Here is a 27,741-nt window from a genome sequence, read left to right as displayed (position 1 = left end):
CCCCGCGCCGCCGGACGTCTGTGCCGGGACATGGCCGCCGCCGGTGCCGGGTCCTTGAGCTGAGCGCCCGCCGCCGGGAGCCAACCGCCGCCCTCAGCCGTCCGTGCGGGCGGGCCGAGGCGCCGCCGGGCCAGCGAGGAGCCGCGGAGGAGGAGGCAGCAGCAGCAGGCCGGCGTGGCCGCCGCGGCCGGGCACATGGCGTCCATCTTACTGAGGAGCTGTCGCGGCCCGCCTGCCCGTCTCCCGGCGCCCCGCGCCGCCGCCCGGAGGGGTAAGCGCTCGGCCGGTGGCGCGGGCCGGGGGTCTGGGAGGCGCCGGGACGGACGACACGCTTGCCGGGGCAGGGGTCACCCCGGGCTGGACCCTGGCCGGCCCTGCTCCTGCGCCTCTCCCGGGCGGCCGTGGTTGCCGTGCGCTCGGGACAGCCCGGCACGGGCGGCGCCTGTGACTCACTCGCGCTGTGACCTCAGGCGCCCTGCTGCTGGCCGCCGCGTCGAGAGCGGCTTCGGAAAGTTTTGCAGGGAGCGCGCTGACAGCCAGCCCCGGGAAGCTGTCGGCGCTGCTCTCGGAGCTGAGCTCGGTGGCACGCGCAGCTCATCACGAGGACTGTCGTGTTCTTGGGCCCCTTCCCGGGCTCTCGAGATGAGGTGGCCAGGCTGGCAGACCCTGGCGAGAAGGACCTGCACGCTTGCGGGGTGCCCGTGGGACCGGTGTGGCGTCCTGGGGCGTCTATAGAGAGTCCTCAGGCCTTGCGGGGCCGGGGCCGGGCCCGGTCCGTGGAGCCGGAAGCCTCCGTGACCCTCGCAGTGACGCGGGGATCACACCTACGGCCGGGCCCTTTGGAGTCGACGGGCGGGGTGCCGGCACTCTCTCGCCCCCTGTCCCTGCCTCTCTTTTATGTTATTCCCTCCCGGAGTCTGGTCCTTGGTTGTAAGATTGGGGTAAAGATAACACTTGCCCTGGAAGGCTGAGGCTGAAGTACGATGATGTACTTTGAGGTGCTTCGCAGCTTCCCAGGGAGCTGCGGGAAGGGACGGGACTCCTGCTGTTTCCGGCGGTAGCCGCTCAGACCTCGGGCGGGCTGGCGGGCGCGCGCTCGGTGGAGGGTGCGGACCGGAGCGCTGTGGCCTCTCTGCGCTTCCGTAGCCGCGGCTTGCGGGTCGCCGGACCTGTCTTGGGGTTGTGCCCTTTCGGGAACACGAATGTTTCCTGTGATTACGGCCCCATTATATCAGGTTTGCTGCGGGACCCGTCGGGACCCCGGATCCCTGAACCCCGCGAAACGACACGCAGCGGTGCCGTGGCCTTTGCTGGCTACATCCCCCGTTACTGACATCGGACGTCACTCTGATTCTTTATCACGATTACTGAGTTAGCGTTGCTACGTTGCTGTTAACTGCGCCCCGCACTCCGCGCCAGTCCCCTTTACTGAGCTGACTGTGGTCCTGGGACGCACTTTCCCGCTGCGCTGCAGACTTTCCTGACGGATCGCACTGCGTTCAGCTGCGATTGTCTTCAGCCCGGGACAGCTCCTGACTTCCCCCCTTGCAGGTGTGAGGAGGGCTGCCCGTGCAGCGGCAGGACTCCCCTCTGTGGGGTTCGCCTGATGTTCTCACGGGGTCAGACTGGGGTTGTGGGTTGGGGGAGAAGTGTCCCCATCGCACCCTGAGAAGGAGCCCACGGGTAGCGCGAGTTACGGCGGTCACGCAGCCTGGGTGGGGGCTGAGGTGCGGACCCGCAGGGCCCTCCTGGGCAGTGCCTGCACTTTGCCCGGTTTCACACCCTGCTCTATGGGAGGGAGCGTTGAGTGCCCTGCATACTTGGGAGCTGGCTGGTCTGCCTGGAGGTGGGCTGACCAGATTCACCCCTGGGAGGCTCCAGCCTCTGGCTGTCCTTGAACCCAGGGCCTGGGAGGAGCAGCTGGGGAGCCTGGGGGTCTGGGAGTGGGCGCCTGGGGGGCCCTGGCCCTCTGGGTCCTCTGCCTGCAGCAGCTGGGAGGGCGGCCGGAGAGGAGAGTCTGGTCCCCAGAAGGCAGGTGAAGAAAAGCGTGGGGCATGAAGACGTGAGACTGGGTCCAGCCCCTCCCCGGTGCCAGGCCGGGCCCTAGAAGGCCGTGGAGTGGCCGAGTGGTCCGGCTGTCCTGTCACTTACAGTGGGCCCCTTCCACGACCAGAGGTTGTGTTAACGAGGCGCCAGCAACGCAGGGCTGGGCCTTCCAACCCGCCCAAACCTCCAGGGAGGAGTGGGGTCCGGAGGTTGAGTTCATTTGCCAACGGCCAATAATGTGGCCGGTCATGCCTCGGGGACAAGGGTGCACACTCTTCAACGGGGGCTGGGGAGCTTCCGGGTTGGGGGCGTTGGGCAGCCCCACAGGGCCAGAGTGGCTGCACTTAGGGCCTCAGGCTGGGCACCTCTGCGCGCAGATGGTGTGACCCTTCACAGCAGGGGCAGGGGCAGAGCGCATTCCGAGTCCTGTGTCGTTCCAGCACAGCATCAAAACTGGGGGTCACGGAAGCCCTGGGTTTGTAGTTGGCAGGGTGTGGGTGGCCTGGGGACCCTGCGTGCAACTTGTGTGTGGAGCGGGGACTGAGCCTTAACCTGTGGGCCTGCCTGCAGCCTGGGCAGTGTCAGAAATGAATCGTAGGACGGCACCCGCGTGGAGCGCGAGGGTTGGTTGTGGGACTAAAGATGGAGGGGCTTCCAGGAGGGCGCGGCCCGGGGACCGCAACCCTGCCGCAGGGGGGAGGGGAAGAGGGGACAGAGCCTTGGAGCCCGCGCTGGGTCTCCCCGGAAGGCTGGGGGAGGCCTGCGGAGTGCTGTGTGGGGGAAGGGAGCGGGTGGGGGGTTCATGCCGCTTGCACGTGCGAGGCAGGCCAGGGAGCCCTGGGCTGAGACGGCCGCCTCCTCGCTGGGGCACCTGCGAGGCAGGGAGAGTCTCCGGGCCAGCCTGTGGAGGGGGCTGGCCCAGGCACAGGGGAGGGGAGGCTTCTGTTTGGGGGACAGCAAGGGGGTGCTCCTCAGCTGGAATGGTGTCATCTTTGTCACCTGCTTTTTCATTTTAACTGAAAATGTAACATTTAAATCATGGTGACTGAGCTCATGAGCCCGGCTCCCAACCCAAAACGAGGCTGGCATCCGTCTACAAGGTCTTAAATGTAATGTTTGATGGAAACAGCCGTCTGAACCAGAACGTGAGATTTGCCCGTGTTGGCACCGGCCTCCTATTGAATTACGTAAGTGACAACTGGAAGTCTGTGTCCCCAGAGGGCCCCCCTCGCCGGGCCTGCTCCGAGGGTGCCCAGGCGTGGAGCCTCTTCCCTGCCCTGCCCACCTTCCCTGTGCCAGACACTGCTGCCCGCAGGGCCGTACGGGCCGCCCGCCTTTCCAGGCTCGCTGCCTGGTGGCCCGTCAGGGTCGGTCTGGTCTCCTTGCAGGCTGTTTCGCAGCCCAGGGCTTGATCGCGGGTGGTCCTGAACGTTGGCCATGTGGGTGAGCCTTGAATTTGTGCTTACGGGAACCAGAGTGATCGAAAATACATCAAAACCTTACAATTGTACTGTATTGTTTAACCAAGAAATGGCTTACTTTTGGCACTTGGTTTTCCAGTAACTCTCAGGCCTCGCCCCCTTGTGTGGGCAGGGAAGACTTCAAGTCATTTTCACGTGGCCCTTGCTTGCGCTGTGGGGCTGCCTGTGCGTGGGGGTCGTGTGTATCCTGGCCTCTGCCTGCTAAAGCCAGGCTGGAGCAAGTGGAGCATGGTCCCCGGCTGGGAGACCGGAATGTCAGACTTGCTGGGCCCTTGCCCGGTGGAGCCTGGTGTCCCTACTTGGGATGCGAGGAGCTGGGGGCCACCTTGAGACACAGCGTCCTGCAAAGGGGCTTCCAGCAACTCGGCCCACAGAAGAGGGGCGTGCTCTCCGACTGAAAGCTGGTGTCAGCATCGAGCGCCCGGCCTGGGACTCATCTCAGTTCTCTCTGTTTTTCTCGCAGGTAGCCTGGGGGATCACGCTTGTCTCAGCTGTGCCAGCACCGTGGGGTGGATAAGCCGCGTGTAAGTAAACGAACACCACTGTCCGCCCTGGTGCTGCCTGGGCGCTGCGCGACCCCTGCCGGGGAGCCAGCGTCGCCCGCCTTGCTGTGCTCTGTCTCTCCTGTTGAGCTGTGTCTTTTCATTTTGAAATACACACCACATCCATTGGTGAATCTGTGGGAAATAAACGAACATTCATCATCCCAGTGCCTGTTACAAATGTTATTAGCATTTGGTGCATTTTATTCTGGTCTTACAGCATTTACAGCACAGTGTGCGTGCCGAGCGGGACAAATCTTCCCCGCACTCACACGGCTGCCGTGGTGGTGGCCCATCGCGCGTCTCTGCGGAAAGACGCTGGGTGGGTGTCGGCAGGCAGCGCTGTCAGCACCCGGCTGTCAGCGAACCCCCGGCAGACCCTGCCTCCCACACACAGCCCCTCCAGGGCCGAGTGCTGGCCACGGGGCTCGCCCTGCCGAGCTCTGGGGACATGTCTGGAATGTGGTGGGCTTCCCTTTCGTGAAAGAGGGCCGTCGTTGCTGCTGCGAGGCTGGAGGGCTCCCTGGAGGCAGTGGCACCCACCCTTCTCAGTCCACCATGCCACGCACACCGTAATGTCCCTCGGGGCTGCTGTGCTCTCCCACTGGCCATCCCCTGTCCTGGCACCAGGCTTTTGTCCACCTGCCTGGACACCCAGAGCAGGGGTCCCCTCTCCCAACACCCCCGGTCCTCCCTGTGCGAGGGCACCCGGCCTCCTGGCTGCGTGCTGCTGACCGTCCTCCCAGCCCCGCGCTGTGGAGCTGTGCGATCTTTCGGGTCTCACTCATTTGAGGTTATTAACGCGTCACCTCATCTTGGCTATAAAACTTCCCTGGAGGATGCGTCCTGGGACGGATTTAATTCTCTAAAACTGCACACGTCATCCCTGACAGCTTGGTGGTTAAAGCAAGCCTGTTTCCGCTTTAAGGCCCGGGATGTGCTCACGTGCGCAGCCCGTGCGGTGTCTGTGATGGGACTGGCGTGCGGGCTGGGCCTTGGGACCAGCAGGGCCTGTTTGGAAGCCCTGCCCCGCTGCCCGGTGCTCCGGCCTGTCAGCTTCAACTTCAGCTGGGTTTCTATAGCATGGGACCCGTTGTGAAATCTTTTTTTCTATGGCGTGGAGCCATTGACGTTTCAGCACAGGACATCTTTACTTTCGGCCTTTACAGATTTCATTCGGGAGTAAACTTTGTAGTCTTCAGGTAGCATTTCAGGGGCGTTGGGCCTATGGGTGGCTGGAAGCAGGGTGGCTCAGCGACCCGAAGGTACAGGCATGGTTGCCAGGGAAGTCTCTGGGGTTTTTGTTGTGTTTTTGTTTTGTTTTTAGAGAGAGGGGAACGGAAAGAGAGAGGGAGAGAAACTGATGTGGAACATTGATCTGTTGTTGCCTTTCGTAGGCACCCTGAATGGGGACCTAACCTGCAAACCTAGGCGTGTGTCCTAAGTGGCGGCCCTCTGCTTTGTGGGATGACACCCAACCCACCCAGACCCGCCGGTCAGGCAGGGCACGGGGTCCGGCTCTAGAGCGCCGAGGGTTCGGGGAGGCCGGGGCGCTGCGCGCTGGGGTCTGCCGTCAGGGGACAACCCTGCGTGGGGGTGGCACCGCGGGCCCGGGCCCAGCGCACGCAGGACCAGCACGCCCGTCCCTCCGCGCGGGGCATCCGCTGCTCCCCGTGGCCCGCGCGGCCGCTCAGCTCCGTGAGCCCTCCAGCCGCTCTCGTCTCGGGGGCCAGGCCTTGCATGTCTTTTTTGGGGACTGTCCCGCTGGTTGGACTGGAGAATTATTTCAGTTCTAGAATAGTCTTTTCAGGATTGGAACTGGAATGTCATTAAACCCATAAAAATCACTGGGGAATAGTGACTTTTAAGTCGTGTGTATTTTTCCCAGATGTAAATCATTTTTTATTTTGATTTTATTTACTTTTAGAGAGAGGGGAAGGGAGGGAGAGAGACAGCAATGTGCAAGTGACAACATCGACTGGTTGCCTCCTGAGCGCCCCCCACTGGGGACCTGGCCAACAGCCCAGGCCTGCGCCCTGACCAGGGATCGAACCGGTGACCTTTCAGTTCCCAGGCCGGTGCTCAGCCCACTGAGCCACACCAGCCAGGGCAGTTTTATTAAAAACTTTTCTTTCAGAAAAAGGTTTGTCATTTTTGTTACATAGGCCACATGCACTGCTTTTAAGACAGTTCCCAGATGTGACCTGTGGGGTTGGCCAAGAAGTCCGTTTAGTTTTTTCCATAAAAGATGCATTTTTATTTTCACAAATAACTATACTGATTTGGATATTTTGAGTATTTTGGCTGTCTCCAGTGTTGTACAATGTTGCTTGTTCTCAGTTGACGTCTTGATTTGATCGCTGTCAACTTCAGCTGGTCTACCTGGCTGTGGAGCATTGTCCAGGGAGAAATCTCTAGCCCGAAGCTCTGCAAACCACTTTTGACATGTTTTATCAGCCACAGCACCTTCTCTGTACACTGCACAAACCTTTTTTCACACTTCAATTGTGTTTTTACCTTTCTTGAAATAAAGTATAACATGCCAAAAACGTTGCATATTTTCTTCCATCTTCGTATTAAAAGGCTACACAAAAATTCACCAATTTTGATAAGATTTTTAAAATGCACGCTGATATGGCAGCAGTCCCAATGCAATCTAACAAAATTGTTTCAAATGAAGTTAAAGACAGTTAAGTGCTACTAGAGCCATCGTACAGAAAAAGCCAAACGGACTCTGGCCAGCCCAGCACTTGGCGGTGGCGACGACCTCCCTCTCCACGGTCCTCTCTCAGGGATGGTTACTCAGCCGTGTCCGTCCTGTGCCAGCCGCTTTACCCAGCCCCACTGCGCAGCCTGAGCCGCTGCCGCCACACCGTTGCAGGCGGTGCCGGGGGCTGTCCTCGCTGCAGGCTTGTCCCCCCAGGGCCACGGCTTCTGTGGTGCTGCCGGCTCTGGTCTCAGCGGCCAGGCCTGCTGCCACCCAGCTGTGGCCGTCCGCGCATTCTCATGGCTGCGCCGCTCGGAGCCTCCAGCGTGTGGCCGCTCTGTGCCTTGTCGGCTCCTGTCTGTTTTCAGAGTGTTTCCGTTAGGTGTGTGTGTTCAGTTGATCAAGTCCCTTAAGATTCAGAGATACCTGCCTGCATTTAAGGTTCCTACTGAAACATAAAAGCACCCTGGTCTAGTAGCTCTGTTGTCTGGAGGGCTGTCCCGCCTCACCAAGGTTGGGGGTCCGCCGCCCGGGTCGGCGCACGCGAGGCTCAGTGCGCGCACAGGCGCACCAGCAAATCCGAGCTGCCCTCTCCCCCGCCCCGCCCCCTCCTTCCCTAAAAGCAACAAATAAAAATTAGGGAAAAAACCAAAAGTTGTGCTTTATTAACATACCTTTTAATAAGTCCATAATTCTTAGACAGTTCATAAGAACTGTAAGACTGTTTTGCTGAACTCATACAGGTCAAGTTAGGAATTACAGATGAGAGTCAAAATCTTAGGTCTCAACATCCGAAAGTTTTTTCATTTGATCGCACAACCTAAGGAAACTTGAGTCAGTCACACATGTAAGTTTGCAAGTGGGGGCCGTTTGTATCCACTGTTTTGAAAGCCGCCTTCCGTCGCAACGGCCCAGACCCCTGGCCCAGGCCCACGTCATGGACGGTGCCGTGCTGCCCGACGGCCTTCATCCCGGGGCCGCGGCAGGGGGGCTCCAGGGTGTGAGGCGGCCGCCAGGCTGTAGGGCAACGGCTTTCAAACCTCACTCAGTGCAAGGACCTGTGGGGCGGGGGCTGTTTGCACTCTCACGCCTCACTCAGCGCGGCCGCTCACAAGACGGCGGGAATATCGACGTGTTGGTGACAGGTGCCCCGCACTCGCTGCTCTGGATGGCGCGGGGCCTGGGCCCCCCGAGGCATCGAGGCCGCAGGCAGCGGCCTCCCAGCTCCCCAGCTGCGCGAGTGGGGTCTCATCCCCTGCCTCCAGGCAGGGCGGTCCTGCTCTTCTGGGACCATCCTCTTCGCCCGGGTGCTGCCGGCATCACTGGCGTGTCCCTGGAGAGCGGCGGTGTGTAGGGTTGCCGTCCTCTCAGGCCCGGCCTTGGGCCCTTGAGTTGGTGAGCTGTTCCCTTCAAGGGGACATGTTAGCGGCAGCTTAGTGACCGCAGGCATGTCCACGCCTGGCTGCAGAGTCGGGGGTGCTGCAGCGGAGGGCTGGCCTGGCGCCTGCCACCCGCAGCCGTGGCCCAGCACCGTGAGCGCCGTTGCTCCGCTGGGCGCTGCGCAGTCCCCCTCCTCTCGGAGGGCGGCATGGCATCCAAAAGGCCAGCCTTCCTTTGGTGACCACGTGTTTCTTGTTGACATGTCGTTGCCCAGAATATCCCCCTCCCCCACTGCTCAGAAGGTGGTTTATTTAAAAAGATAAAAAGAGGAAGGACAGACAGACAAAGAGCAGGAGCAGGTGCGGTGATGGGGTGGTGGGAGGCTGAGCCTCCGGCCGCACAGCGGTGCCAGTGGGCGCTCCTCGGGGCCCCGGGGCGGAGCAGGGCCGGCGTGCACAACGACGATGTCTGTCCCAGCCGCTTCTGGACAGGTGGCGGTGCCCAGGCTGGTGTGGATGGGAATTTTTAAAATAGTAAATGACACGGTTCTGTGCTTTTGGAAACAGCCAACCCTTTCTGGCCACGGCCAGCAGTGATCCGTCTAACGTGCGTGAAGGCAGCGGCCTCGCCGGCACACCGTGTGCTCCTCCGCTCAGTCTGTCTCCACGTGTCTGTTGGCGGCCCCTGGCCACTGCTGACGTCATGCCTTCTCGTAGAAGCCACTTGCTTCCTTGCCACTTGAGGGTTGGAAATCGGATACTTAGGCTCGAGGAAGCCAGGAGCGAGGTCGTCTCTGTGTGTGGCCGCTGTCCTCTCTGCCCCAAGAGCCGAGGCTGGGGCCCAGGGGCCTGCTTCCTAGTCGCAGGTGGTCGGGGGCGGCCTGGGCCAGAGCAGCTCGGCCATCCTCCGTGCAGCCTGTCCCGTGGGGGCCGTGACTGTGAGGACGGGGCTTGGAGGGGCCCTCCACGGGACAGGGCTGGCCCTGCCCTCGGAAGGCAGGAGCAGGGGCTCAGGACAGGAGGGGCTGGCAGGGGCCGGGTGGGGTGGCCCAGCAGAGCCGTGCCAGCTGCCACTGCCCGCCACAGGCTGCGGCTTGCCGGTCCGCACCCACTGTGTGGGCGGGGCAGCTGGGCCGGCCGTTCCCTAGCCCCCTCCCAGCCCCGCCTGGCAGCTCCCCGGCGGTTTGGTGGGGCAGTGATGACGGCTGCCATTTCTGTGCTGGCCGTCGCTGTGCACCAGACACGGTTCTGGGTGCCCTGTGTGCGAGAAGGCCAGGGCACAGGGCTACGGAGGACGCCCTTGAGGCGCAGAGACTCAGAGAGGCTCGGCTGCTTTCCACCGTCACGCAGCCGAGCGTGGTGCAGCTGGCCCTGAGCCCGCCCTGCCGCGCCGAGCCAGGCGCAGAGGAGGCAGGCGGGAAGGAGCGTTGCCCCTGAAACGTCTGGAGCCTGTGGCCGCCTAGACGTGGATTTGTACGCAGCAGGGAGAGGCCCCTGGGGACAGTAGACGGCGCGGGTTGAATACGAACCCTGGGCCCTGGCTGGGCACCGTGTGCTGTGGGCGGCGCGGGACACTCAGGCTGCGGTGTCCCCTCGCAGGGCTGTCGTGCAGGTGGACGCCCAGGGTGCGGCTGCCCTGGGCTGGGGAGGGCAGGCGGCCCCATGGGCGTCAGAGCGTGGTCAGAGAGGCCTCCACCCACAGAAGCCCCTGTGGCTTCCCCCAGGGCCTGGTGGAGCCCTGGGGGCCAGTGGGAGACGCAGCGTGCGCGGTGGATCCGGGAGTGGCGCCGGCTAGGAGGACAGGGAGGCGGCCATGGCCTGAGCGAGCCCCGGACCTGTGGGCGGCCAGGAGGAGGCCAGCACAACGAGCAAGCGAGGCCCAAGTGGGAGCGCGAGGGCTGGGGGTGGCACTCGTTGGTTTCTGCCCGTTCGCGCCGCCGCCTTTGGGCAGCGGATGCAGCAGTCTGGGCCACCCCCGGCTGCAGCGTCCTGGCTGACTTTCAGGCCTTGAGGGTCTTTGTGAAAGTCGCCCGTTAGGGGAGAGGCCCACCCTGCCCCACCCCCCACCTCCACACACTCCGTCTTTGGGCACAGGCCTGGGACCCCCCAGAGCTGGGTCTGCCTGTTCCGGGGTCGGGTGTTGGTGTCCATCCCGCCCACCTGAAGCTCCCCAGCCCCCCGACCCCACTTTGAATCGCGGGGCAGCTCCTTCACCCCAGCTCTGGAGGGGAAGGGCCCCCCCTTCCCTGCCCCGCAGGGGGCACGGTGGGGGAGCTGGTTTAGACACCGAGGAGATTGGGGGTGGGGTTGAGACTCGGTCGGAGACACCGCTCTTTCTCATCTTCCAGGCATGTTCCGCTGGGCCGCGCCTCCATGCACCCCAAGTACCTTTACTTCGGAGGCGACCCCCTGGGCTGCCGGACGCGGAGGCTCGAGCGCGCAGCCGCGGTGGCCCGCGTGCCGTGGGCGCCGGCCTCAGCAGGTCTGCTGGGCCCCGCGTCGCAGTTCCTGCCGGCGCGCTGCTGGCACTCGTCGCCCCGGCTGGGCGACGACTCGGTGGTGGAGAAGTCGCTCAAGTCCTTGAAGGACAAGAACAAGAAGCTGGAGGAGGGCGGCCCCGTGTACAGCCCGCCCACGGAGGTGGCCGTGAAGAAGTCGCTGGGACAGCGCGTCGTGGACGAGCTGCGGCACTACTACCACGGCTTCCGCCTGCTCTGGATCGACACCAAGATCGCCGCGCGCATGCTCTGGCGCATCCTCAACGGCCACAGCCTGACGCGCCGCGAGCGCCGGCAGGTACGTGCGCCGCGCCCCGCCCCCCGCCCCCACGCGCCGGAACCGTGGGGGGCGGGGCGCGGGCGGCGGGGCCTGTGGGTCTCCCCGCTTCCCGCTGCCCTCGGGCAGCGCCTGCCCCTCTGGGCTTGGTTCCGTTTGCTGTGTGCGATCTGTGTTCCCGACCCGGAGGTGTCCTCAGTGGCAGAACCTGCCGCTTGCGCTTCTGGGGTTCGGGGGCTTTTTTATTTTCTTAATTCAACCTTTTTTAAAAAAATACTTATTTTTGGAGAAAGGGACGGAGAAAGAGAGGGAGAGAAACATCCATGTGTGGTTGCTTCTGCGACCCCAGCCGGGGACCTGGCCCGCAGCCCAGGCAGGTGCCCTGACTGGGAGTCGAACCCACAGCCCTTTGGTGCGCAGGCCGGCGCTCAGTGCACTGAGTCACACCTGCCAGGGCTGAATCCAATCCTCATTATAAATTTTGCATCCGGTTTAGTCCCCTTACGCCCCGTCCCCTCTGCGGGGGCCTCTGGTTAGGCATTTGGTACCCCGCTCCCTCGGGGGTTCTTCCTGGCTTCCAGCTGCTCAGACTCTGGTCTCTCTTGCCTGGTCCCTGAAATGCCTGACAGCTGTGCTGTGAGTTTGCCTTCCTCTTCCCCTTTCTTTTCCTTGTTGCTCAGTCACAGGGGACAAGGGACAGCTTCAGGCTCTCAGTGCCCTCAGACGCTCCAAGGAGAGCGCGGAAATGTGCCCCCTCAGAGTCGGCCGCCAGGGGGCCCCTCCGGGAGGGAGTGGGGGCCTGACCGCGCCCTGGGAAGGGGCCGACACCTGCCGGAGCAGCGGCTTCTGGCTTCATGCTTGCTCTCAAGGGCTCTCATTGAGGACACCGGTGGGTTTTGGCGCGCTGGGCCTTTCCAGGGCGTGCTGTTTTAGAAGGGTGCAGAGCAGTGGTTTGAAGAAAGAGCAGCGGGGGCAGAACTTCAGTCACCCGCCTGCTGGCCGCTGATGACAGCATCACGCTTCGTGGCTCAGGTTCTCTCCAGCCCCGCCCTGTCTGGCTCTGCTGGGAGTGACGGGGTTTTTGCCACTCAGTCATTGAGGACAGTTTGAACTGTTAAGAAAAAAGTTGGAGCAGCCGAGTTAGCCCTGGGGAGGCCTGAGGGCTGGTGGCGGTGGCCTGGCAGGGGCTGGTACTGCCAGCGGCCCGAGAGGCAGGTTCGGGGCCTGGGCTGGTTTTCCCTTGGTTTGGGGCTTCGTTACGGGCCCCGGTTGTGGCAGAGAAGCGACTCTTACAAGTACAGCATTCACAAAGACAAAGGCAGGCACCACAGAAACGTTCAAGTGCATAAATAAAACTTACACAAGAGGTAAAGCGGGAGGCACAGTCGAACTGTGAACTTGGCTCATGTGACTGTTGAATGCCTGCTTGTCACGTTCTGCAGAGGGACAGCAAAGGCTGAGGGCTCGTGTGGGGCGTGGGGCGTCTGGGGGTGGCTTTGTCCCTGGCGCTGCAGCTGGGACCTGCGGCTTCAGTGTGGAGAGGGCGCCTGTCCCCAGGTGCCTGCCCCTGACCCGCAGACCCGGCTTTCATGCTGACAGCCTTTTAAAGTGACAGGGCAGCCCGGGGGCCCCGCTGGTGGCGCGTCACCCCACGCAGCCAAGGGCTGAGGGTGCGAGCCCGTCGGGGCTCACGTGGGGGACAAGCGGTTAGTGTTTCCCTCTTACGTCGATGCTTCCTCCCTCCTCCCTCCCACCCCTGCCACTTCCTGTCTAAAAGCAGTAAACGTGTCCTCGGTAAGAAAATATAAATAGGTGAAAAAGCAAAGTGACAGGGCAAAGACGGGGTAGACAGGATGCATGGCAGTGCGGGGTGAGGCCCCAGCGCACGCCCGGACTGCGTGGGCGAGGACGGGGGGCCTGCACGGCGCGAGACCACCGTGGGGAGGTCGATGGCATTTCTATATGTTCGCGATCAAGAACTGGACATAGACATTGTACCTTTTTTTTTTAAGGCTTTATTCATTTTTAGAGGGGGAGGGAGAAGGAGAGGGAGGGCAACATCCAAGGGCAGTTGCCTCTCACGTGCCCCCTCCTGGGGACCTGGCCCGCGACCCAGGCCTGGGCCCCGGCTGGGAATGAACCAGTGACCTTTTGGCTCGTAGGCTGGCACTCAGTCCACCGCGTCACCCAGCCAGGGCAGGAAATGGACATTTTAAACATTCCATTAACTCCAGGAGCCAAAGGATGGAAACATCCCGAGTGTCCATTGCAGGGTGAAAGGGTCACCAAAGGAGGTGCCCCGACACCATGGAATGGGACTCAGCCTTAAGAGGGAGGGGCTCTAACCCCCGCCAGGACACGGGGGGCCGCCAGGACGTTGTGCTCCAGGAAACAAGCCAGCCCCCAAGAGAAAACCACTGCATGACCCCCAGATTCAGAGATGGCCGGGAGAGCCGTGGAGCCAGGGGCCGGGAAGGGCAGGGTGGGCTCCCTCCGACGGGGTGCTGTCCGGAAGTCACTGTTTGGGCAGCCGCGGGGCGATGGGATGGGCCAGCGGCCCAGGGAGGAAGGCGGGTGGGGGTGTGGCCTCAGGGCCGCCTCGCGCCGCCCTGGGAGGGCGCCCCACCCGAACTTGTTCTCCTCGAGGACGGTCACCCAGACCCAGCTGGGAAGAGGCGTGTCTGGACCTAACGTCAGCCTTCACAGACGCATGGAGAGGACACGGGGAGGGGGCCGTCTCGGTCCCCGAGCCGCGGCCGTCATGGTGAAGCGACGCGCACCAGGAGTGCCTGGGGAGGAGGGTCTCGCAGCCAGAGACCCCGCGCCCTGCTCCCTGTGCCCAGGATTTGTGGTGCCCCCGAGCGGCTCTGGGAAGGGCACCGCCCACAGTGTGTTCCTGTTGAAGCACTCGGGTTCATCCCAGTGAAGGCTGTGTGGCCTAGCGAATCTGACCATCTCAGGAAAGACCAGAGGAGAGCACAGCGTTTGGGGTCAGGGGCGCAGCCACAGCCTTCTCTGCAGGGAGCTGTCCTCTGCCGCCACTCTTGGCCGGCCAGGTGGGCAGCGCCGTGACTGCCTCAGCTAGTTTTGCAGAGCAGGACCCCACGGTCCCAGGTCAGTGGCGCTGGGCAGGGCCACCCCAGGCAGAACGTGGGCTCCTGCCAGCTTCCCTGTAGGCCGCAGCACGCGTGCACGGTGGCCCTCGGGAGCCGCCGGTGCGCCGCTGGGGGCCTGCCGGCGCCCTCTGACCCCGCTGCTTTCTGCAGTTCCTCCGGATCTGCGCCGACCTCTTCCGCCTGGTGCCCTTCCTGGTCTTCGTGGTGGTGCCCTTCATGGAGTTCCTCCTGCCCGTCGTCGTGAAGCTCTTCCCCAACATGCTGCCCTCCACGTTCGAGACCCAGTCCAGCAAGGTGACTCACGGAGGCTGCTGTGCAGGTCGCGGTTCTTAGTGGCCATCATGCGGCATCTGGGGCGTTTGCCAGACCCCAGGGTCCAGGCCTGCCCCTGAACGCATCTGAAAGCACGGCTTCCCTAGACCCGTGGCTTCAAGCCTGGGCTGAGCCTGTTTGTTGGGGCGGGACCCAGGGTGGGCTTTCTTGCTGTTGCAGTCAGTTGGGCCTTGTGGGGAGACATGTGCCCAGCCGTGTGCGTACCCCTGGCCATCCCTGCTTGGGTCCCCCAGTGTGTGGGAGCCGGGGAGGCGGTTCCGCACATGGGCCCTGGTGGGGCTCCGGGCAGACCAGTGCAGCGCCCTGTCTCTGTCCCGCAGGAGGAGAGGCTGAAGAAGGAGCTACGGGTCAAGCTGGAGCTGGCCAAGTTCCTTCAGGACACCATCGAGGAGATGGCCTTGAAGAACAAGGCAGCCAAGGGGAACGCCACCAAAGACTTCTCCGTGTTTTTCCAGAAGGTGCCCTGATGCTTCGGAGCCCTCGTGGCCTCTGCCCGCGGGTCCCGAGTGCTGGTTAGAGGCTCGGCCACCGCCCTTGCCTGGGTGTGGTCCCCACTGCTGTTCTCTCTCTTTCTACCGTGGCAACAGGGGCGCCCCTGGGCGGGCGGCAGCTGCCGCCCCCTGGCTCAGGGACGCTCGGCAAGGTCGAGCCTCCGTGGGGGACTCGGACCTCCTGACATGCCGTCCCGTGCCTGTGTGTCTGAGTTTGCGGCAGCCCGGGGGGGAGGGAGAGTTTGGCAGGGGAGCCTGAAACCCTGCAGTCGTGACTAACTGGGGGGCCAGGGCTGCTGCACAGCCGCGTCCGAGGTGGGGAGAGGGTGGCAGGGTCTCCTGTCCAGCAGCAAGGGGCCTGGGCCCTCTTTCGGTCCCTAGCCTGGCCCCGCGGCCCAGGTTGCCCCCGGGGAGTTGAGTCTGAGGGGCCACCTACGAGGGGTCCTGGTGGTGCAGGCCCCCGGGCCAACCCCTGCCCCCTGCCTGCGGGTGGGGTGGGGGTGGGCGCTGCAGAGCCGCCGCGCCGTGGTGACCTTGCCCTTGCTCTCGCAGATCCGGGAGACCGGGGAGAGGCCCAGCAACGAGGAGATCATGCGCTTCTCCAAGCTGTTTGAGGACGAGCTGACGCTGGACAACCTGACGCGGCCGCAGCTGGTGGCGCTGTGCAAGCTGCTGGAGCTGCAGTCCATGGGCACCAACAACTTCCTGCGCTTCCAGCTCACCATGCGGCTGCGCTCCATCAAGGCCGACGACAAGGTGAGCGCAGGCGGGCAGAGGGGTGTCCCTGGTGGCCCGTGGGCCTGGGCCGCGGCCGCGCCCGCCTCGTTCGCGCGGTCTCCGCGCCGGTCCCCGGGCGGGGCAGTCGGAGGTCTCCCATGCTGCCAGGAGTCATTGAAAGGGTGAGGGGAACTCCGACCGGGTGCCGCCTGCAGAAATGCTCTGACCGGGGAATCAGACCTGCAACCTATGCGTGCGCCCGCCCTGGGAATGGAACCCGTGACCTTTACGGGATGATGCCCCAACCTCCCAAGCCCCCGGCCGGAGGGAAAGGGGGGTTGAGTGCCTGCCTGGTGCCGCGCTGTGTGTGCTGCATAGCGCCCCTCCTGGAGCCCGTCTCTTGCTGCCCTGACCTGCAGCCCAGCAAACTCTTTTCCGCGTGGGATTTTGCCCGAGCTCTCTGACGATCTCCCTCATTAGGGCCCTGGAATCGGGCCTCCGAGTGGAAGGCAGGGGGTGAGAAGCAAGCCCCCGCTGGCCCGCGGTGCGCCCGGGGCTCCTCCACGGTGGTCGGGGAGCAGCCCTGCTCCCCAGCGGCACCTCTCGCCCCGACAGGGGGCGCGGTCTGGTGTTCCGACCATGTGCTTGTCCACAGCCCGTCTGCCCCGGCCGTCGGGGTGTGTGATCGCCTCTCTTTCCTTGTTCTGGAGGAATCTAGGGTTTTTGCTATGTCACCCCTCTGCCCCATCAGCGTAGTCCTTGTCATCTTGGCAGTTTCCCTGGAGGCGATGGCACACTCCCCCACAGCTCCCAGCGGGGCCCCTGCGCCCTCACCTCCATCTGCTGCCGCGGGGCCGCGGCCGCGTCCCGGCCGTGAGCGGCACCTCCTGCCCTTCCCGCCCTGGCGTCGTCTCCGCCCAGGCTCCCACCCTGAGCTTGGGGCACACCCCGTGCCCGCGGTGCGGGGGCCGCCCCCTGGTTCTTGGGGCGCACTTGGCTAGGCGTGGAGCGCCAGGCTGGTGTTCAGCGGTGCGGGGGGTGTCGCGAGCCTGTCGGCGCCCCTCCCAGGGCGGCCACCGGGCGGCCTCCGAGGTGCGCTGCGCGTTTGGAGGTCAGCCCTTTCACAGCCGTGCTGCGCCAGGCGTGCCCGTGTTCGCCGCTGTCCCATCAGGGGTCAGGGCTCCTGCCCCTGCCGGCGCCCAGACCAGCGCTTCCCCCAACCCCGTGTCCCCGCGTCCTTCTGTGCTTCCGTGGACGAATCTCTCTTCCTGGGTCTGCTTGCTCTTAAACCCATTTCTGAGTTCTTCATTTCAATCCTAGGAATTCTGTTCAGAGCTTTACACTTTTTACAAATTTCACTTTTCACATAAAACTGTCCCGTCTTGCCGTGTTTTCTTGAACGTGCTAACCTTAGTCCGCATCTGATTCTCCCCCTAGCAGCACGAAGTGAGGAGCCTGGTGGGGACGAGGCGGCACCCTACCACCTGGGGCGCGGTTTACGGGGGGCTCCGGCCACAAGGAGCTCAGTGCCCGGGGAAGGAGCCCGTTGTCCACAGCCCTTGGAAACGGTCACGGCAGCCCTTCGGGCCGCCCCTCCAGCCATGTGAGGCCTCGACCCGCCCCCCAACCTGGAAGCAGAAGCAGCCAGGGAAGGGGGAGGGGCCGGTCCCCGCTGTGATTACGAGGGGGTGGGAGTGGCCAGCTGGAGGCGCTCTGGGCGGGGCAGGAAGTGAAACCCAGAGGCTGGGGTTTGTGGTCGGAGGGCTTGAAAAAGCCGGGCTGCTGCGGGGATGGAAATAACTTTGGCCGTTAGGTTAGATGTAACAGATGCTGCCTCACCAGTTACAAAATCTACCCTCGGGCCCATGCCCGAGCCATGTCAGAGGGCGCGAGCTGCGACAGGCGAGCAGAGTGAGACCCCCAGGGCATCCAGGGGCAGCAGGGAGTGGCCCCCAATGCCCAGAACCGGGGGCCCAGCAGGAATGGCAGGGGCGAAGCGTGGGCGCCGGCGCGAGGAGGACGGGCCAGGGGGCCCCCGCAGCCTCAGAGCCTCACTGGGAGCCTCGGCCGCGGCAGGCGCTGCGGGAGCCTGGAAACACCGTCTCCCCGGGAAGAAGCGGGCAGAGGGGAGCCGAGTGGGGGCTCTGTTAAAAGCACCCTCCCGCGGAGAAGGCAGGGCGGGAGACGGCAGCAGCGACCTCGGTGCGAAACAGCAGGGACTGCGTGCCTGCACACCGGAGTGGAAGCCGCGAGGGAGCGGCCCGCACAGGGCCTGGGCCACCGTCGCAGAGCTGCGGGCCTGTCGCCGGGCTCCAGAGTGGGAGGGGCCCCGCAGAGCTGAGAAGGCCCTCGAAGGAACAATGGCTGACCACTTCCCAAAATCCGTGAAGGACAGAGCTGCAGCTTTCAGCAGCTGAGGGAGCCTCGTGCAGGATAAACCCAAGGAGACCCACACCAGGACGCCTCGTGGTCCAGCTGATGCGCGCACGAGGCCAGAAGCAACTCTGGCAGCAGGGGGAGAGGACAGCATCTTGCCAGCGGGGAAAAGAATGCCAGCGGCAGCGGACTTCTCGCCAGGAGCCATGGAGGCCAGGAGGAAGCGGTCAGTGTCTCTCGGGGTCTAGAAACCAGCGACCAGAACCCCGTCCAGCAGCAGTGTCCTAGGGACGAGGAGGAAATGAGACGCCCTCAGATGAGGAACAGCTAAGAGGCCTGTCGCCAGCAGGCACGTCCTAGAAGAACCCGAGGGAGAGTCCCTACACAGGAGGGAGGGGAACCCGCCCCTTGGAGCACCAGAGGGGGCGCGGCAGGAGAAGCATGGGCGGCCCCGCGAGCGTCCCCGCCCCCCCGCCGCGTGCCTGCCTAACCGAGTGCGATGGGTGTGACAGAAGGGGTGGCGTGGGGGCCGTGCCTCTGGCTGCAGAGTGAGGGGCGGAAAAACAAGGTGGCCCTGGCCAGGCGGCTCGGGTGGCTGAGCATCACCCCGTGCACGGAAGGGTCGCAGGCTCGAGTCCCAGTCGGGGCGCGTGCAGGAGGCGACCAGGCACTGTGTCTCATCACTCTCTCAAATCGATCAAAATACCTTGAGATGAGGATTTTTTAAGACATGCCGTGGCTGGGTAGCTTGTTTGGTTAGCCATCGTCCCGATGCACCAAAGCCTTCTCCCCGGGCTGGGGAGGCACTTCGGCCGAGGCCAAGAGCCATCTCAGGAGCCTTCGGGCCCCCCGCCCGCCGTCCGGCAGACCCTGAGCAGGCTGCTCGGTGCGGGCGGGATGTGGGGCTGGGGCCGGGGCCGGGGCTGGGGTGCACTTTGGACCGAGCCTCAGGGTTGGTGCTGGCCCACGGCCCGTCCGTCAGGCGGCCCGGTCCCCACAGACCCAGCGCCAGCCCCAGTGGGCGTGGTCTGCCTGTGCCGTGGCAGGGCACACCGGGAAAGGGACTCGTGACTGGATACCTGGTTCACAAGCGCGTGGCCTCCACGCCATCGACCTCGGGAGGCTTTTCCAAGTGGGAACGTGTTGACTTCTCTTCCAGCTGATTGCTGAGGAGGGCGTGGACAGCCTCAACGTCAAGGAGCTGCAGGCGGCCTGCCGGGCACGAGGCATGCGGGCCCTGGGCGTCACTGAAGACCGCCTGCGGGACCAGCTGAAGCAGGTGCGTGGGCGCAGGCCCGGCCCGCGGTCCGGGGCTTGCCCTCCGTCAGACCCGTGGAGGCTCCTGGGGGCGGCTTGGAGGAGATGGGGACGTCCTGAGAGCCGGGGACGCCCTGCCGGGCCTCTGCTCCCGCCTGGCCGGGCTGGACAGGGCGTGTCGCGACCTGGTCCTGTGAGGGCGGCTCTGGCTCTTCTCAGTGGCTTGTGGTGGACGGTGATGTCCTTTCTGTCTCTGCCGTCATCTGTGGACAGAGGAGGCCTCGGTTAACTCCCTCTGTCTCGGGCCTGGCTCTCACCAAGGGCAGGGGGCTCAGCACACCCTGGCCCCTCCAGCAGCTCGGACAGGGCAGCGCTGCCCACCCCTCCACTGTCGGACCTCGAAAGGGCGGCAGGCGTACGATCCGCTTTCCACGTCAGCAGGCGTAAGCCTGCGGGGTCCTCCTGACTGCCCAGGCTGCCGCTGCCGCCCCATGGTCGTCTGCACGTCCTCCTCGTGGAGGCCAGCATGCGTCCCGTCAGGTCCCCCGACACACGCGGCCGTCACGAAGTGCGTTCCGCCTCTCGTCCCGGGCTGGCACGCCTTCCGTGTGGCGCCTGGTGGCCTGCCCTGTGCGGCCACGGCCCATCTGCCGTGGGCTGCCTGCTCTCGCCTCTTCCCTCTCTGGCTGCCGCACGCTCCTTAGCGATCCTCCCTGGTCGGCAGGTTCCTCCTCCTCTCATCTTCTGCCCTGTGTCCAGTGTCGTCCCAATGTTGTCAGGCTCTCGTCAGCCTGAGTGTTGCCTTTTTCTCACTCAAGTGGCCTAACATGGTGCCTGACCCACGGTCGGTGTGTAGGCCCCGAGTGCGGCATGAATTCACAGCCGCCACCGGTGGGGTCTGCATGCCCTGCTGAGGCGAAGGCTTTGTGGGCAGCGAGTCTGGTCTCGCCCAGTGTGTCCCACGCCCTGAGGCCCAGCTGCCGGGGCGCCGGTTCCAGGTCCCTCAGCCCCTCGTGCGCGGCTGGCTCGGGGGCCTTGAGTCGTGAAACGAGGCAGTAAGCTGACCCGAGCAAAGCGCCAGGGCCAGCGCCCCGTCCAGACCGCAGGGGTGGGTCGCACGGGGCCAGCAGGTGAGTCTCGGTCTTGAACTCCCAATCCCAGTGGCTGGAGCTGCACCTGCACCAGGAGATCCCGACGTCGCTGCTCATCCTGTCCCGGGCCATGTACCTCCCAGACACCCTGTCGCCGGCTGACCAGCTTAAGTCCACATTGCAGACCCTCCCAGAGATAGTGGTGCGTGCTGCCAGGAGACCCCGCTGCTTGCCCCGTGAGGCGCCCTCCTTCCCCAGAGACGGGCCACACTAACACCGCCCCGCGGCCGCGGCCACCCGGGGCCCACCCGCTCCCCTCCCCTGCTCTCTGGTCCGTCCTTCCTCTGAACAGCGAGTGCCCCTGTCCGACCTGCCGACCCTTGGGGGCCTCGAGCTGTTCCCAGCAGCGCCTCCTGCTGCCTCCAGGCGGGGGCGGGGGCTGCCAGGGCCTTTCTGCGGGGGCCTGCGCGGGCTCACTGCCAGGCACATCCTTTCTGAAGGCGAAAGAGGCTCAGGTGAAGGTGGCCGAGGTGGAGGGGGAGCAGGTGGACAACAAGGCGAAGCTGGAGGCCACGCTGCAGGAGGAGGAGGCCATCCGGCAGGAGCTGCAGGAGAAGGAGCTGCAGAGGCTCTCTGAGGCCAAGGTGAACGGCCGCTGGCGTCCGGGACAGGGCACGGGGTCCCCCTGCTGTCGGCGCCTGGGGCTCTGCAGGCCTGGCTCCTCTGTCCTCAGGGGCGGCGGGGGGGCAGCGGGGCAGGGAGGCTGGGGCGTGCCGGGGAACTGGGAGTCGAGAGGCGCTGGCGCTCCCTTGGTTTGGGTGCTGGTCGGCGCGCGGGGCCAGCTTAGGCCCCGGCCCAGGCTCTGCATGGGCTCGGCTCCCGACACGCATGCCCACGGGGTATCCACCCTGCACATCCGGGGTGGCTTCGTGCAGCAGACGGGAAGGGACAGAAGACCCGAGGTGCTGTAGCTGCTGGTGGAGGCCCGGCGGCCCAGGGAGCGCTGTGCGCCGCTGCGGGGCCGTGGGGACACGCCTGGTCACGCGCTCGGCCCCGGCGGGGAGCCCTGTGCTGAAACCTGCGGAAGGCACGCGTCCCCGCGGCCACACAGCGGGCCTGCTCGAGGTGTGCCCGTGCGGACGCTCGGGAAGGCCGCGGGGGTGGTGCGTGGCCCTGAGCCGGCCCTGGCCTGTGTTCAGAAGGAAGTGGCGCCGGAAGCGGCAGAAGCTGCCCCCGGGGGGCCCGTGGCCGAGCTGCAGCCGGAAGTGCCAGATGTGGTCCTGCCAGCCGAGGCCCTGAAGGACGCCGCCCCCGTCCTGCGAGGCGTGCAGGTAACAGCCCCGCGCGCCCCACAGGGGAGCGGCCGCAGGGCTGAGCCGCGGGGTGAGGCCAGCGCCTTGGGCTGGAAGGCCAAGGGGAGGTGGCCGCTCCCTAGCGCCCGGGCCCTCTGGCTCCGAGTGGCAGGGCCCCCACAGGTCGGTCTCCAGGCTCCTCGTCAGCCGAGCTGGACTTTGGCAGGGGACACGGGGATGACCCCTCCACAGAGGCCCACCTGCTGTCACCCTCTGTCACCTTCTCTGGTAGCCCGTGATGTGCCAGGTGCTCTGGGGGCCTCGCCCTCCTGATACAGCCTGTTCCCCAAGGGGGTTCCTTCTGTCTACACCTCCCAGGTGGGCCCGGGGCAAGGAGCTCCTGTTTGGAGCTGCTCACCGGCCGTCGTGAGGAGGACGTCAGCAACAGATGGCCACGGCCGCTTGGCCGCTTGGCCGCTCTGGTGGGAGAGCAGGGCCGCCAGCCTGTCCGGAGGAGGGCGTGCTGAGGGCCGGGGGGACGAGGCCTGAGGATGGACTCTGGTGGGCGGCGTGGGGTCGCCAGCGGCCTTGGCAGGGGCAGTCCTCGGCAGAGGCAGGAGGAGGGCGGCAGGGCGTCGTGGGGAGGGCCCAGGGCTCGGGAAGGTCCCAGCTGTTCCTGAGAAAAGACAGAGCCCCCCCAGTGGGCTGCTGCCGTCGAGGGACCGTGACCCCGGAGGCGGTGTGTGCTGGGGGAGGCGGGGTGGGGGGGCGCTTTCCAGAGCCGGCGGGGAGGGGCTGCTTTTGGGCGCTGGCGTGGCTTGAAATGAGCCGGGGTGGGGAGCTCTGTTGACTCCACGGACAGCCTTGAGGCCCAGGGGGCGGCTGGGAGCAAACACGCGGATCCAGTGTGCTGAGGCCTGGGCGGGGGCTGGGGGGGGGCGTTCCGGGGAGCCCGGCTGGGCCAGGAGGAAGGGTGCCCGGGAGTTCGGCGGAGCCGGACTTGAAGGGTCAGGGACCAAGACACGGGCCATTTTTTAGAGGGTGTGGGGCCAGGAGAGCTGAGCCAAGGGGGTGAGCCAGGCCAGCCGTGGGGCCTGCGTGGGTGAGGGGCCGCCGCCACAGGTGGGCCCAGAACGGCTGCTGGCTCCTCGGAGACAGTCGCCTCCCACCTCTGGGGTGAAGGCTTGGGTGTCCAAGGCAACATGACCTCACACGAGGACTTGGGAGCTGAGTGTTGCCCAAGACGTGTTAGCAGGGAGCACAAACCTTCAGACGGGACCCTGGAGAGCTGCGGTTTGAAGAGATGCCCTGCGGTGGGGGCCAGCGCCCTGCCCTAGGGTCCCCGCAGGCCTGGGCGTCCTCGGGCAGAGAAGCCAAGGGATGGGTCCCTGCTTGGAGGGGCAGCGCGCGGCTGGAGGGCCGTGTGCAGAGGACGCCTCCGGCCTATCTGCTTCCGGGAAAGGCGCCAGGGGCTGGGGACAGGCCTGCCCTGCAGTGCCGCGAGCTCCTGGTGGGGGTCGGGAGCCAGACAACGTGACGCGGGGCCAGGCTGGTGCGAGAAAGCTGGCCGCGTCCAAGGACCGCGGGGGCGGGAAGGCTCAGCGGGCCCAGCAGGTCAGCGGCGGCTGCGCCGCACGGGGGACGCTGCATCGCGGGGCTCCCAGGGGACAGCCCGTCCGCCCCGTCGCTCACAGCCTAGCGGGGTTGGGGGGCGCTGCATGCGGTCGTTTCTGTGGGCAGGAAGAGGCGCTGACCACGCAGCTGTGTCCTCTGGTGGGGCGCGTCCCCACCGAGCCAGGGAGGGGCCGCCTCGGCTCCACAGGGCCCTGGGCCGGCGCACAGCCCGCCCTCGCCACCCGTTCTTGGCGCTGCGGGCCTGGCTGGGACAGTGGCTGAGGGGGAAACCGTGCAGGTCAGAAAGGAGCGAAGCGTCTTTGTTCACAAAGGATCTGAAAACCGGTGTGCGTCTCTGTGCTCGTGATGAATAATCAGAAGTCGCACATTCCAAAAGCCTGTCATTTATTTATTTAAGATTTTATTTATCTTTAGGGAGGGGGATGGGAGGAGGGAAGAGAGGATGAGAAACATGGATGTGTGAGAGAGAACACGGTTGCCTTGCGCGCGCGTCCTACTGAGGACCTGGCCCACAACCCAGGCCTGCGCCCTGACTGGGGATCGAACTGGTGACCTTTTGGTTTTCAGGCCGGTGCTTAGTCCACTGAGCCTCACCAGCCAGGGCTCAAAAAGCATGCCAATCACAGTAACATCCGAAAAGTGGACTGTTCGGGGGCAGGTTTGAAAGTAGCTGCGTGAGACCCGCTCGCTGAGCGCTGTCCGCACTGCGGGGCCCTGTCAGAGCCAGGCAGACGGAGGTGTCTGCACCTGCAGGTACCGCGGGGACTCGGGAGGAGGCGCGTTCTCCAGCTGCTCTGTAAGGGCGAGGCCAGCATGACCCCAGCGTGCTCCTCTGCTGGGATTCAGTTACTCTAAAATTCACGTGGAAAGTCAAAGGACCTAGAATAGGCAAGACGGTGGGCGAGCCAGTTTGGTGTCTCCACTGGATGGAACACTCACTACTCGGCCATCACGGGAACGCGCCCAGGGGCCTCGGAGCTGGAGGAGAGCAGTCAGGCGAAACCCTGTGTGTGTGAGGTTCGGGCAGAAGACAGACCGGGGGGCGGGGGTAGGGCAGGGTTCCGGGGCGCCAGGAAGCCTCGGGTGACAGATGCTTCTCGTTGGTGGTGACGGTCTCACGCGTGTCCATGTGTCGGGTCTTGTACATGTCCTGTAGCGTGTCCATGTCTCACGTGTGTCCGTGTGTCAGGTCTTCTCTACACGTCCTGTAGAGAAGAGCAAAGGCGGGGCCTGTGCCTGCGGCCCCGAGGCGCCGCTGCGCGCCGTGAACGCGACAGGCACAGCGCGGTCCCTCCACCCAGGTGTTTCTGTTTTGTTTCCTTCCCAGGAAGAGGAAATCACCAAGGAGGAAATCGACATCCTCAGCGACGCCTGTTCAAAGCTGAAGGAGCAGAAGTCATCCCTGACAAAGGAGAAGGAGGAGCTGGAGCTGCTGAAGGAGGACGTGCAGGACTACAACGAGGTGCGGGGCCGGGGCGCGTGCGGTCCGCCCCTAGGACTGCGTTCGTGTCTCCCGGGCCCCCGGTTTCTAGTGACACCTCTGTCCCACGTTTGGTGAGCTAGGGAGTCCAACACCGAAGGGCCGTTGGAGAGGAGAGTGAGTTCTGAGCGAGTGGCTCGCAGAACCCGCACAGCCATGGCCCCTGTCACTGCCTCCCGGGAGCGGGCCCTTGGCCCTGCAGGCGGCGAGCTCGCGCCCTGCGCCGCTTCTGTGCTGCGTGGAGGTGCGAGGAGGGTCTGGTCCGCGGATACGGGAAATCCTGCTTTCATTCCTGACTTCCCGACTTGCTCTCATAGTGGCGATTGCTTTTTTTCTTTTTAATGAAAACTTTTTTTTATTTATCGGTAGTACTTCTTAATCTGACTTAAAAAACTCTTTTCATTGCTCTATTGGGAAAAGAGGACTAATTTTGAGTTTGGTAAAAGTAATCTGCTGTGTTTGGACTTTGTTCTGACACAGCCCCTGTGCTCATGGGCTCCCTCAGACGCCGGGGCTTGTAGTGACCGCAGCCTTTGCCGCGTACCCCCAACCCTCCGTCTTTGCTCCTGGGAAAGGTGGCGTGGAATTGAAGGAGACACACACCGTTCCTTGATTCTTTCATCCATTTACTTATTCTTTAGCAGATAGGAGGGAAGTTGAGATTCAAAACAGACTCCATTCCCTTTGCTACACAGAAGGCCCGGGTCTGCGGGAGCCAGCGCGCACCTGTGTGCTAGGTCGGACGGGGCAGCCCCCACGGCGGGGCCCACGGCTCTGCCGCTGCGCAGGCTGCGGCGCGTCCCCTTCGGGTGCTAGTTTGGGTGAATTACAGGGCAAGTTTCGTTGTAAGAGTTTTTTTAAGGCAGACTTTTTACAATCAAATACCTTCATTAGGACTTGCAAGAGATTAAGAAGGAGCTCTCGAAGACCGGCAAAGAGATGGAAGTGGAAGAGTCCAAAGCCAGCAAGCGGCTGACCAAGAGGGTGCAGCAGATGATTGGGCAGATTGACGGGCTTCTCGCGCAGCTGGAGGCCGACCAGCAGGCCGGCAAGCTGGGCGCGGCTGCCCCGGGCTCGCCCGCGGGGTGAGTGTGGGCGCGGGCGCCAGGGCCGAGGGCTCCGCGCTGGCCGCTCTGCCTTTTGACCCAGGGGTTCCAGGCAGAAACCCGGCCTCGGCAGGGACCCCCGTGCGGGCATGGGGCCGCCTCTGCCCAGGACAAAGCTGCCCACTAGGAGGTGGCAGCTGACCCTCCGCACCCCAGGGGCCAGGCTCCGGGCTGTCCCAAGGCTGCTGGCCCTTCCCCCCTAGACAAGGCCAGCTCCCCGTCCTGGGTTGTCTGCTGTGTTACGTGGGCCCACCCGCCCTCCCTGGTCAGGGGGCAGCTCCCCCACTGACCCAGGGCAGACAGGCCTGCAGGAACTCCGCCCAGGCTCGCAGTGGCTGCTCTCGGCGTCCCCACAGGAAGGCGCGTGGCCTGGGAGCCTTGGGGCCGTGGGGGTGGGCGGAGCCACATGCAGGCTGCCCCTTCCCCAGGGAGACTGTCATCAGCGTCACAGAGCTCATCAGTGCCATGAAGCAAATCAAGCACATTCCGGAAAGCAAGCTAGTCAGCCTGGCCTCCGCACTGGACGAGAACAAGGACGGCAAGGTCAACATCAACGACCTCGTCAAGGTGGGTGCAGGCCGGGACGGCGGGCGAGGGTGCGGGGTGGGCAGCCTGCGGGTCTGCTGTCCCGCGTGGCCCCTGTGGTCCTGGTCTCTCCAGCTGGTTACCGAGCATCGGCCCCCTCGGTTCCTTGGAGGCCGAGGGTCAGCAGGTGCTCGTCTGAGCACCACGTCCTCACTCGCTGCAGAGACAGAGCAGGCCAGCTCCACGCCCCGCCCCTTCCCGGGGCCCTTCTTGCCGTGACGGCAGCTCGGGTGTTCGCACCCTGCACTCTGCTCAGTGGGGTGAGGGGCGGGGTCTCTGTCCAGGGCAGGTTCCGCGGCCCAGCAGGGATGTGTCCCTGCAGCCGGGGTCCCAGAAACACTCTGTCGCTCTGGTGGCCTGTAACCTGGGGTCTTTGGAGTCTTTCGGCCCCTCAGGAGGCGGGGGCCTCATTCTGGGGCCCCTGGTGGAACAGTGGTGGCGTCCGAGGGCCCGGAGGCCGGCTCAGCCCGTGGTCGAGGAAACGCACCCTAGCCCCCGTCCTTCCCTGTGCGTGCAGGTGATCGAGCTGGTGGACAAAGAAGACATCCACATTTCCACCAGCCAGGTGGCTGAGATTGTGGCCATGCTGGGGAAGGAGGAGAAGGTGGAGGAGCAGGAGAAGGCCAAGGGGAAGGCCGAGAAGGCGGAGAAGGAGGCCGCCGAGGTGAAGGGGTAGCCACCCGCGGCCCGGCCCCAGCTGCTGTGAGGTGGCCCTTAGGGACATGACTGATAGTTCGTCTGGAATAAATTGGAAACGTCCATCATCAAGTAACTTAATTTTCACCATTCCACGAAGAGTCAGCCTGGAGTCCCCAAGCCCCCGGAATCGCGCCTGCGTGCTCACTGTGGTTGCGCACGGCCCAGCTCAGTGGCTGCGGGGGCCTGCGGCCTGGTGGTGGCTGTCCGGGCAGAAGAGGACCCGGCGGCACGTGGACCCCGGCCGCCCTCGGCCCAGGAGAGGACGCTGGCCCGCGGACTCGGGCGGCCGCAGCGCGGCAGCGGCTGGGTGGCTGGGGCGTGTTTCCAGGGCCCCATCTGCCTGCCGGGGAGCGCCCACCGCCCGGGCGGGGGCCGCTGCAGGGCCGTGCTCTGGCAGGGGTGCCGTCCCGCGCGGGCGTCCTGGTCTGTGCGCCAGCTCTTCTTGATCCGCCTGTACGTCCACCTCATCCTGTACCGATTACCATGCACAGACACCCCCCCGGCAGCCAGCCTCACTCAGTGACGCCTGATGCGCCCCGGGGCCCAGGCCCCAATGAAGCCGAACAAACGAGCGTTCACGTCTGAGCGGTTTATTGTGCTGTCGCGGTTTTAGAGCGTCTCCTAACTTGGGTT

The 27,741-nt window shown here is 64.6% G+C and overlaps 1 protein-coding gene across 2 annotated transcripts; it reads left to right on the top strand.

The window, feature by feature from the left end:
• LETM1 (leucine zipper and EF-hand containing transmembrane protein 1) lies at nucleotides 1–27,675 on the top strand. Of its 2 annotated transcripts, none has more exons than XM_054581863.1 (14): nucleotides 1–271; nucleotides 3,991–4,051; nucleotides 10,504–10,951; nucleotides 14,197–14,340; nucleotides 14,700–14,837; nucleotides 15,423–15,626; nucleotides 19,123–19,242; nucleotides 20,382–20,513; nucleotides 20,812–20,955; nucleotides 21,514–21,642; nucleotides 24,566–24,700; nucleotides 25,613–25,803; nucleotides 26,253–26,391; nucleotides 26,927–27,675. In XM_054581863.1, exons 1-14 carry the CDS (start codon nucleotides 196–198, stop codon nucleotides 27,083–27,085), a joined length of 2,220 nt encoding a protein of 739 aa, XP_054437838.1. In that variant the 5' UTR covers nucleotides 1–195; the 3' UTR covers nucleotides 27,086–27,675. The 2 variants fall into 2 exon arrangements, with proteins under 2 accessions (XP_054437838.1, XP_054437837.1); XM_054581862.1 differs by having other exon boundaries at nucleotides 21,511–21,642.
• The last annotated feature ends 66 nt before the right edge of the window (nucleotides 27,676–27,741 follow it).

The sequence above is a fragment of the Pteronotus mesoamericanus genome, unplaced genomic scaffold (genome assembly GCF_021234165.1).
Source record: "Pteronotus mesoamericanus isolate MK-2021 breed Mesoamerican mustached bat unplaced genomic scaffold, CSHL_Meso_final contig_68, whole genome shotgun sequence".
Taxonomy (NCBI): Eukaryota; Metazoa; Chordata; class Mammalia; order Chiroptera; family Mormoopidae; genus Pteronotus; species Pteronotus mesoamericanus.
Note: the sequence above shows the minus strand (reverse complement) of the source record. Positions and strands in the feature narration are given on the sequence as shown.